Below are 11,358 nucleotides of genomic sequence, written 5' to 3'. Positions count from 1 at the left end.
CGCTACACAGTACACTGGCAGCGCGGGAGTTTAATGGGCGGACTGGAGCGGTTCTTCTCCTGGGGCACACTTCGTGGAGTGGAGCTCAACCCACCCAATTCGGGAAACAGCTCTTGCCCGGCCCCTGCGAATCAATGCAGCCTAGTAGGGAACCCGCCTCTTTGGACTCGTCCCTGCTTCCTCCCCAAATCCATAAAGCGGGAGATTTTTTCCAAGCTGACTCACACGCCTCATGTCAGTCCTGTCACATCCAGCGCTGCAAGCTGTTGCTTGAGCCGTGGCTGCTTTGCACTAGCCACCCGCCCCCTCTGCTCTGGGTGGCTGGCGGGCGGGGGCGGAGTCCGGGGAGACCACGCCCCCGCGGGCACGCCTACCCCTCCGCTCCCCCGGCGCACAGGGACCGCAATGATTTAGAAGTTCAGGAATCCCACGTGACGTCACCGAGGGTGATGTAATGCTTCTCTAAATAGAACGTATTGTAACCTTCCCTCAGTCCAACGTGGTTCCTTCACCCAAGCTGCTGGTCCTTTCCCTTCTACACTTGTTTGGTAAGTTCCTCTAAATCTTGCTCTGACTTTATGAAACTCACTTTTCAGTGCATTTAAAGTCTCGCTTCCTGGACGCGTTAAAGTACTTGTGTGCATAGGACTGAGCGGCTAGGGACTGGGAGCGTGTGTGAATTAACTGGGGAGAAAGGGGGGGAGGATTTAAAGTTAGGGGGGAGACATCTCATTCATTGCAAAGAGGTTTATTGTGTTGGGGGTGGTTTGAACGGGGAGGGGGAAGGGGGAGTAAACAGTAGCTTTTTGCTACTAAGCCTGGGACTGTTTAGTTTGTTTTCAATGTATGATAGTACTCATTTGAGATTCCCCCCTCCCTTTCCAGGAGGCGCTTTAGTGGCTGCGATGTTTGATCAGTGAGATGCTTCTGTGAAGATGGCTTTTTGAACGTGTGTGTGTATCGCTCATTCCTCTCAGTGACTGGCCGGGTGGTGGGGGTGGCGGTGGGGGCACCGGAAAAGTTGCTGAAGCAGCAAGAAGCGCAGTGAGCAGTCGGAGCGAGCGAGGGCAGCAACTTTGCGATTCCTCTGTTCAGTACACCAAGCAAACAGTTGGAAAGTTTTGAAACTCTCTCGCTGTGTATGTGCGTGTGTTGAAACAAGAGCTAGCGAAGTCATTAGTATGCTGCCGGGACCGTAAGCGTGTGTATGCATGTGTGTCCGAGAACCGCTGAGATGTAACTGCTGCTGCCATCTCCCGCTGTCTGCACGGAGCATGTAGGTACAGACTGTGGCAAATTCAGTGTCATTCTTGCTGTAGCTCTTTCGGGAGAGGATTTTTTTAACTAGACACAGAAGTCTGGAAGGCTGATGCTCCCCCCCCCCCCCCCCATCTTTGCCTTATTTCTTTCCGGCATAACATCTTTTCTTGCCGCTGCTGTAATGACAGCTCTTTGGTTCCTAGAACTGCTCTCAGAAGTCTCCCTGTCTTCGTGAAGCTTTCGCTTTCTTCTTATCTGAACTAGATTCCAATCGCTGCAACTTTGATTTAAGTTTTGGAAAAGGCTTCTTAATCCAGAGCACCAGAGGCTCAACTGCCTACCGGTTGCTGGTTCACGTGTATGTATTGTTTCTTAAATGGACTTTTATTGGTGACTGCACAACATACTGATCTTCCCACCTCCCCTTCCTCAGCTCCAGTCCCCACATGATGCCTATTGTTATGGCTCAGGACTGGAGTGGGCTGTGTGTATATTTCGTTGTTAGGTGGCTGCATCGCTATGTTTGGTTCTCTCCCGCCGCTCCCCCCCCCCCCCACGCCCTTCTGACATATCTCTGGGAATAAGGCTGGATACTGGGCCATTACGTCATTCTGCAGACTAGTAAGTGTTTGATTAACAGCCTTAGATACTGTAGGGTTCAGGGGGTTAGAAGTGCTGACAAAGCAACTCTCCCTTTTACAGTCCCCACTGGCTAAGCACATCTTTTTTAAGCCCCCCCCCCCAATTCAATCCATATCTCCTTTATTACTCCTGTGATTTAGGCTTCTCTCTCCTTCTCTTTAGATAACTTTTGTCCTTCCAGAATTGTAAAGGGTTCTGGAATGTAATGGGAATACCTGCTAAACCCTGCCCTTTCTGTTATTTATGTCCAGGCATGAGTGAGCCGTCATCTCCCGGCTTTATTATAAATGTTGCAGTCTGAAAGAGAGAAGTGGTTCAAAGTGGATATTAATTCAATAAAATGATGGTCCACATGTGTGTCTTGTACAATTAAAATGTCTAAAGAGTACTTACTTAACACAGTATGACCAGAGGATTTCTGTATTTTATCAATAGGAAACAATATACAGATAGATGGAAACAGATGTTAGACCAAAGGACAATAAGAGTTCTTGGGTTTTCCTTGAGACCATACGTTTCAAAGATAACTCTTCTTCTAGTTGCACCAGAGTTCCTTTGCCTGGCCATTTGGAGAAAATATAGTGTGTCAAATAACAGTGGAGGAAGAATTTTCTTCTGAAACTGTCAAGTAGAAATAATCCAGAAACCAGACTGTAAAGTTTTTTTTTTAATAAATTGTTTCTAGAGTTATAGGGTGAGAACAAAATCAAAGAAAATCTATACTTTGACACAGTTTGTGGGAATTTGTTCTGAAGTAGATACGCTTTGGTAGAATATTAAAAAAAATCTGTAGAAAATGTACAAGTTTGAATGCCCCCTTTGGCATGTCTTTGGATGAAGTCAGCATTACAATGTTAAAAATACTTTTAAAATGTTAAACTTCTCATTTGTTACTCCTTAGTCCTAAAGGGAGCAGTGCAGGTTGCAAAGCATCAGAAAAAAGTGTGGTTAACGATCAGTGATTAGTGATAAGTGATTAGTGGTTTTATTCAAACTGTTACCTCTGACCAGAAGCACACATCAGAGGATTAACAGGCTCTTTAGATAAATGCTCATTAGTGGAAGGAGAAAAACGAAGATAATAGGCATGCACACAGGGACAACTTTCGAGGAAAATCATTCCTGTCTCTGGAATAATAAGCTCTATTAGCAGAAAGCCTCTTTAAATTAAAAGTTGCTTTTATCTTGTAAATCAAAGTTAGATGTAGAAGGTCACTCTGCTATTATAAGCTAAATTTTCCCATATCCACTAGATGTGGATTATCCCAGTTGTGATATTTATTTAAATAAACAATTGAATCTTTAAAGAAACTGAAAATTCTCAAGTGCCAAAGTCCTGTATTTTAAGGTATCCACTTCAAACATAGAAAGGGAAGCCTGCTGTCAGCTAACTAGATGGCGTAGTACTGTTCTCTGTGAACATACAGTTCTGGATTATAAACCAAGCAAGTTGCTGCTTGCTAGATGTCCTTCAACACTTTCTACAAAGTTGATTTTGTGCTGGTTTGGAGGTTAGACAGTTCTACAAGTTTTTAGTCACTTTTTCCATGTCAGTTAATCTAGTGAGTTAAAGGCTACTGGAAATATTAATCTAATTATAAAAAGAAACTGTTAGAGGCAAACAGAACTAGTTGGCTCAACTAGCTCTTGATTGAAATAGTGATCGTAAAGTACGAAACCTGTCTTCTACTGGTTTAATAAAATAACATTCTGATGTTCTAATCTTAAATACAAACATATTGAAATATACAGTAACATCTTTCCCCGGCTACCACTAGCAACCGGAGTTTTTTTTTTTAAAGTCACTAGGAAAGAGAAAAGTTGACTTAGTGACTGAACAAAACAACTCGTCCTGATTTTACTCTACAGATAATGGTAAGAAGTCTCATATTTTCCTGTTAATTGATCTTTAACTATTGATAAAAAAGGATAATATGTCAGTTTTGTTCATGCACAGTTTGTAAAGAATTAGTGTCTATTATTCTCCATAGAATTTGTAATGTTTGTTGTCTCTGTTTATAGCTAGATTATCAAGCTTCCAAAACTTCAATGTTTACATGTACACGCTTACCATGGAATAGGAAATTGAAATGCTAAAAATATGAATCCAGCAAATTGGAATGGTCTTACTGTAACTTTAAATGGACAGTTACAAGCGGTCAGTTAGCATTTTATGCGACAAAGAGGTTTTTTTCTAAAGACAAAGATATTTCTTGATATGTGGTTGAAAGTAACTTGGTCTACTTGGAAGGATAGTAAGCTTTGCCTTGGACTAATGAATATTGGGTGCCGTTTATTCTAGACACTTAAAAATATGTACTTCTGTCCCCAGATCTTAACATATATTAAAAACAAATTGCAACCAGAAAACCAAATAAATATCAATTGATAATCTAGGCTGTATTTACAGAAACCCAACTCTCAGAACAAGGGAAGGTCTGATCTCTTTATTCAACCTACGGGAAAAGAAAGGGAAGAAAAAGCATTACTGCTAAAAGAGAAGGTAAAATGGGAAGAGGTTGTGTCCATAATCCTGCTCACCTTATGATGCAGTGGGGCTACTTGCCTGAATAATGGAAGGAAGATTTGGCCCCGTGTGTATACATTTTGAATTAATTTGCTTACTGTAGTTTATAGAAGAAGCTCTGAAGTATCCTGAAATTCCCTGAGGTTCTTACTCTTCAAAGGGATCTTCCATGTGATATTGCATCTGTGAGACCTAGAGTCCAGTAACGATGGACCTCGCATTAACTTCAGACAGTTCTTAGGGCCCAATCCTTCTGTCCTCCCTCAAGCAAACCTTTATGGATATCAGTGAGATTTTGTAGAAGGATTTGGTCTTAAATGATTAACAGGGCTATTTCAGATACTTTTTACTTCCTTCTGGGACCCCAGGTAAGATGTGCCGATCTTTTGACTACATTCTTTTTTCATAAAAGATTTTTTCCCTAGAAATCTGTCACTTAGTATTTTTTCTAGTTAGCAACCCTGCAGACCTGTTGCTTTGATTTATTAATAAACCTTCTGTGTATGGATTGGCCACCCTTAAAGTTTTATTTTAATTCAAAATGAACTTTTTTTTGTGTATATCCCTCTGCATACATCAAATTAATTTACCTTTTTTTTTTGAATAACAGGATAAAATTGCCATCTATTTAAAGTAGAGTTGAGTTACTAAGGTCTGTATCTTGTGACCTCTACTTTAACAACATGTGAATTGTTCCTTACTAGAGACTAAACAGAATCTAGCTTTAACTGTTTGCTACATATATATCTTTCAGTTGACCAAGTTGTTTGAGACCTGAACCCGTTAACGGCAGAGAGCAACAGGTCTTTCTGTTATGCATAAATCTCTGTTTCTGTGTTGACTAAATGAACTTGTATATAACTGACTTGAATTTTGTTTGGGCTAACTTTTTACATATAAACTTTTATCACAATAAACTGGATTTCTTTTAGTGGAAACACTGAAAATATTTTTGAGATTCACACTCTTGCTGACTTAGATATTGTCCTGGTTGATCAATTGCCTAGCTGTCTAAGTGGCCATTCTATTATATCCAAACACATTATTCTGCAGGTTGTTTTTCTCTGACAAAGTGTAGTATGTCATGTAACCTGTGCTACTTGTCTCTGAGACAGTTAGTTTGCAAAGTAAAATGTAAATACTATAAGATACAGGCAAGTAGTTCTTTGTTACAGATGTAGTCGAAGAGTTCTTTGTTTTAAGGAACTATGGATTTTTTTGTGCTTTTTAAAAGCATTATTATAATAAACAGTCACAAAATTAATGCAACTTTAGCTTCTAGTAACTTTCAGACTTAAGCTCCAGCACAACTTTCCCTCTCACTACAAACTGCATTGTTGCATCAATTTAAAATCTTTAAAAGATTGTTCTTTAAGCAATTATCTCTATTTCTTTTTTCATCTAATTTGAATATTAACCATGTTACAGGGGTAAGATCAGTACTTTTACAGGTTTGTGATACATTTGACATGCTTATATATAATATACATATATTTCTAGTGAATGTCTCAAATTCCATTGCTGTAAAAATAAATATAGGCATACACTGATATACACAATGTGTATATATAATAATTGTTGTAAGAACACTTGCTGAACCAAAAATACCATAGTATATTGTTTTTGATTTACCTGTGCTATGGCACTTTAAAAATAATAGCATGTCTAGTGTTTTCACTAATGTTATTTTAGTGCAGAATTTAAAATATTGGCATTCTGCATTTTTATTACCCATCAAAGCTTCATTAATGGGAGCTGGGTTTAGAGATTTTAGAAAAGGAGGTGGCTGTATCTGTTTTTGTAGATTTCAAGATAGTGATAAAAATACTGTTTTATAAATGAGAAGAGATTGACTTAGGATTTTACTGAAGGCTGTAGGATTTTCACAGTAAAACATTCAAAGCTTAGTATAATATCCGTAGCTTACTAAATGTTATGCTTTGATTTTTGTTTCTGCCTTCTTTTTTGAGACTCCATTCAAGAAGTCAGTCTCACACGTGCTTCAAAATAAATATTTCTGAAAGTTACATGGTATTTGTTTCATTTTCCTGTTTAGAATCTCATATTTTAAGTTATTTAGGACTTGTTATCATGACAGCATTCTGCTCAAGGTGATATTAGATGTGGCAATATAATCCTTCACAGTAAGGGGATTCCAGTAGCCTGATTAAAAATTACCAGAATGCCCTTAGAGGGGAGGTCCGAAGAGAAAGCCAAGAGTATGGGAATTTCAGTTTCAGTTAGAAAACAATCCCCAAATGCTGTAATAACTTTAACAGAATAAGGGCCTTATTTTGCTTTTCTTGGATACCGGAAACTCCCATTGAATTTAGCCTCAGAAGGGTAGCTATGTTAGTCTATATTGGCAAAAAAACAACAAGGAGTCTTGAGGTGTCTTAAAGTCTAGCAGATTTATTTGGGCATAAGCTTTTATGGGTAAAAACCACTTCATCATATCCTTGTTGTTTTATTGATTTCGGTGGAGTTCTGGTTACTTTTGTATCTTGTGCTTTTATGCATACCTTGTCCATTTGACGATCAGTCATTAATATATATTTGATTTCCTACTTCTGAATACATTTTAAATAATAATTGTTTCCATTTCTATTTCTTTGCTGCCTTTCTGCAAGCAATGTTTGCTAATACTGCCATCCTATATTGCCCTTCATTTCAATTCTTTTCCTTCCCATGGATTTTGCATCTCTGGTATACACCATTTCAGTGGTGACCCCAACAATTACTGATGTTTGAAGTTTCCCAATTAGGAGTCCGCGGTACTGAGGTTACTCTGTTTGACTCAGTGACATTTTATGTGTGTGTGTGATTGGGTAGGAAACAAAGGGCTTCAGAGAAATTATTTAATTAAGTTGAAAAATCTTTTTTTCTTACCGTTTGACAGTGGCAGCCTATTTACCTGTTGCTATATAGGCGCATGGTCACCAGGATACCATTGCTGCACATTGTGTGTGATATGGCATCATTTATAGTCTGCTGCTTTATAACTGGTCACAAGTATTTAGAAATTCATTTGACTAATGTGGGAAATAAATAGGGGCCAGCAGTTCCCAGATTTTTGTTCTTCAATACCTGACTGGCAAGACTTGAGTAATGGTGACTAATATAAAACATTCAACACAGGGGGCTCTGGAGCACAATAACTTGAATTTAAGATTAGATGGAGCCTATGTTGCATGAAGTGGCTCTAACAGGATGAGTTAAACTGTAGCATTACCTTGAGTACTCAAGTAAACTAACTAGTATATGTGTTTGTTCATATTGCTCTTGCTACTTCTTCCCCCTTAAAAAGTTTGTAAGTGACCATTTAGATCACTTATCAGTTATAGAATATGGATGTGTGGCATTTAGACAGTTACACATCCATATAACAGTATTTTACCTAATTAAGCAGCAAGATACTGCAAGGTGTGAATTATTGCATTAATTTTATTAATTAATACTCTGTATTTTGGGCATTGAGGTTACAAACCAATTGCCATTAGTGTTAGGAGGTGTGAATTGGCACACCATTATTCACATTTGAGACTTTATGACAACTATATAATTATATTTTAAATGGTATTTATATTTACACATTGAAGTTCATAAATTGTGAGTAGCAAATCATGGTGTATTTATAATAACCACTCAGAATTATTTTTAGTCAGTCAGATCGCTCCCAGTGAAGTCAAAGGGTGTAATTGTCACTAAACTCGAATGGGAGTAGGTGCAGGCTATTAAGGGTGACCTGTAGAAGGCGTTATGGACATGTAAATATGTGTGTTTCGATATAAAAAGTCTGGGAGGGTTTTGTATATTAGAAATTCAAATCTTATCTATCTTGGAACAAACTGTGATAACTAGAGAAATAGCAAAATTAAGATATATAAAGAAAGTGAACACTGAGCAGTTGAGAAGGGAATGGACTTTTAGTCCGATTGTTTAGAAATATTTCTTTTTATTGCTGTCCCCCTCTAACCATTTAGCTTCAGCGCTTAATGAATATTTGAGGAAAAATTCATCTTTGTTAAAGATTCAGCATTCACACAAATTCAAAAAAATTCCCGCAAGTCTAGAGACTTCTCTTGGTGTCCAGGTAATCTAGCAAGATTAGGAAGGACTACATTTTATAATTTCATCCTGTAAAAAAATAAGATGGGGAATTCTTACTCCCTTGTCCCCAACAGCGCATGTGCGCATGCACACATATCCTGTGTGTATATCATTTTAAATGAATACGCAGTACAAAAGGGTTAAAAGAATAGATTAAAATATTAGGAAGCTCAAAACTAGACCAACTTTTAAACATTCTGTTATCTGTCTTTCATTACCCAGCCTTAATAAATTAGTGTGTACACATGAGACGAAAAGAAAAACAATTTAGCAAGGAAGCAGATTTTAATTTCAAGTGTGCAAAGTAGTGATGGGCAGCCTAGGCTTGTGAATGGGCTGCAGACCCGCCGATGGGGGCAGATAGGCAAAAGGGGTAGTTGCCCCAGGGCCCAGCGATTCAAAGGGGTCCAGGGCTCCTTACAGCCACCGCTGCTACTGTGGCGGCATTAGTGGCTGGAGCCCCGGGCCCTTCAAATTGCTACTTAGAGCATCACACCGTGCAAAAGGCCGGGGGTGTATGTGCCTCAGTTTAGGCAGCACTGAGGGCTGGCTGCCCCAGCTCCACCTCTTCTGCCCAAAGCCCCGCTTCTTCCAGGAGTGTAGAGCACTTCTCCCCCGCTTTAGCCAGACTGTCAGCTTCCCTGGTGGGCTGCATGAGTGGCCCTCCTTCATCTCACTGGGCTGCAAGATTGTTGTAACCAAGATAGTCTCCTGGGATAGGGTCGTTTTGCTAACTGCACTTGCGTACTTTGTATTTGCACTTTGATTGGATGCAGAGTGAGCGCACAGCTCTCACAGTCAATGCTGTGTGCAATCAGCACCCATCTCACTTCATGTACTTTTGCTTTACATGCTTGTCACTTTAGTAATACCAGCAAGAAAAAACCTATGTGGACAGAAACCAGCGAAATCTGGTAGCCTGCATATAGGCAATGGTAAACACGATATCTTGCAGACCACACACAGAACCCCGATGGGCCAAATGCAGCCTGTGTGCTGCAGGCCTGTGTACCATTGGTTCAAAGCATTATTACAGAAAGTGATGGAAAAGAATATTTTATTGTTAATATTTTTTGAAGAATCCTTGACAGGGTGCTTAAATGACACACATGTTTTCTAAGTGACATGTGACACCAGAAAGGATCAAATAAAGATCTGTAGACGTGTACAGATACTTGCGTTATGGTAGAAACCAAAACTATTAATTATAATAGGGCCTAAACGTGCTCTCTCACACGATTTAGGAACAACTCTTCTGAAAGAGATTCGAGTCATGGAGTCAATTCTGAATGTAGCAAATTAGTTTGTCAATTGTATGTTTATGCAAATCCTATTATTAAAGCAAAAGCCTGATTCATCAAATTGAGGATTTCTGTTTCTTCTAGATGAGCATGTTTATATACCTCTGCTTCTATTGTGACTACTCTTACTATGTTTGGGGAGTGGGAAATATTGGGAATACTTATTTGTGCACAATTCATATTTCTTCCACTCTGTCTTTTTTCTCTTGCAAACTTTATGTGCAGGTGCTCCATCGACTTACACTGTCTCTCTCTGACAGTCACCATTCTGGCCTCATGCCTGTGTAACATATAACAAAATCCCATTCAGATTTTCAGTTAAACATAGGAGGTGAATTAACACAGGTACAGATTTTGCTCTTAATTTCACCCTTGTGAAGCAGAGGTAGTTCCATTGACTTCAATACTATCATCTGAGGACAGGCTACGGTTGCCAGGTGTCCGGTTTTGAACTGGACAGTCCAGTATTCGAGCATTCTGTTCGGGAAACAAATTGAAAAATATAAATGAGAAATTATAAATGTCCGGTATTTTCTAAATAAGATGTAATGTAGATTGTGGTGTAATGGCAAGTGTGTCTGGTATTTTTGTTGAAACCATCTGGCAACCCTAGGACGGGCCTAAAATTTTCTTATTTGGAATATTAGTTCACTTTCCCATATCCCGATGGACTTGGCAAATAATAATAATTTGATTGGTTGGAAGGTTTTTTCACACTTCTGAAGGAATTATTTTGCTCTATTGTATGTCTACATAGTTATGGCCCAAGACATTTGCAAATATGACACTTTAACGCTGGATTTATGCATAGGCTAAATAAACTACATTTTAGTACCTCAGATTATGGAGGACCTCTAAATGCAAAAAATTATTAGTTTACCTGTAGTCCTTTCCTACATACCAGTATATATGCAAATATAAAACTTTATTATTTCTATTTTCATTGTCCTTTCTGTTAGAATAATACATATTTTTGGTAATGCTATGGGACTTCTTAAACATGACATAGCGTGGAGTCTCAGCATGTCTTAATCTAGCCCATGCTGGAGCTGCAATCTAAAGAATAATTAAACATATTTGCACAACAGACTTCAGTGTGTGCTGAAGCAACTGACCCGATACTTTGATATACAGAGTCAAGATGAGAAATTTTAACTATGTGGCCCGATCTTTGGTCTTGTAAATGTGTGCAGCCCTATTGGCTTAAATGAAACAGCATCAGCTGAGGATCTGGCTCATAGTGTTAGCAAAACTGCACACAGTAGGTAACTTTTTTTTCTTTTTTGTAAGAGGATACTATAAAGAGTTTTAGGCCTCCTAACTGAAACTGTTTAAATCTGGAGGACCTTTCCCCATCAGGGTAGATGCCATAATAATAAAATCTGTTCTTCCATGCCATTTTTTTAAAAGTACTATTAAGTGCACATTGTTTTGTGTTCCCTGTGCTGGCTCTTCAATCGACTAAATCATTATTATCAGAGCAATGCTGTGCTGAGGTCGTCAGTGACGATGGTGTGA

At 38.9% G+C, this 11,358-nt stretch overlaps 1 protein-coding gene across 5 annotated transcripts in view; it reads left to right on the top strand.

Moving 5' to 3' along the window:
- The first annotated feature begins 257 nt into the window (after positions 1 to 257).
- Positions 258 to 11,358, top strand: part of CREB5 (cAMP responsive element binding protein 5) — a 369,817-nt gene continuing 358,716 nt past the window's right edge. For 2 of the 5 annotated variants that reach the window (XM_075922155.2, XM_075922150.2), the window contains exons 1-2: positions 259 to 548; positions 3,705 to 3,777. In XM_075922155.2, the coding sequence (XP_075778270.1) occupies positions 3,775 to 3,777 (3 nt within the window). In that variant the 5' untranslated portion in view covers positions 259 to 548; positions 3,705 to 3,774. Of the gene's footprint in view, positions 549 to 885; positions 1,277 to 3,704; positions 3,778 to 11,358 lie in introns of all 5 variants that reach the window. The other 3 variants (XM_089776648.1, XM_006133220.5, XM_006133216.5) reach the window with 3 other exon arrangements.

Source organism: Pelodiscus sinensis, chromosome 2, assembly GCF_052426305.1.
Source record: "Pelodiscus sinensis isolate ZL-2025 chromosome 2, ASM5242630v1, whole genome shotgun sequence".
Lineage (NCBI taxonomy): Eukaryota > Metazoa > Chordata > Testudines > Trionychidae > Pelodiscus > Pelodiscus sinensis.
Note: the sequence above shows the minus strand (reverse complement) of the source record. Positions and strands in the feature narration are given on the sequence as shown.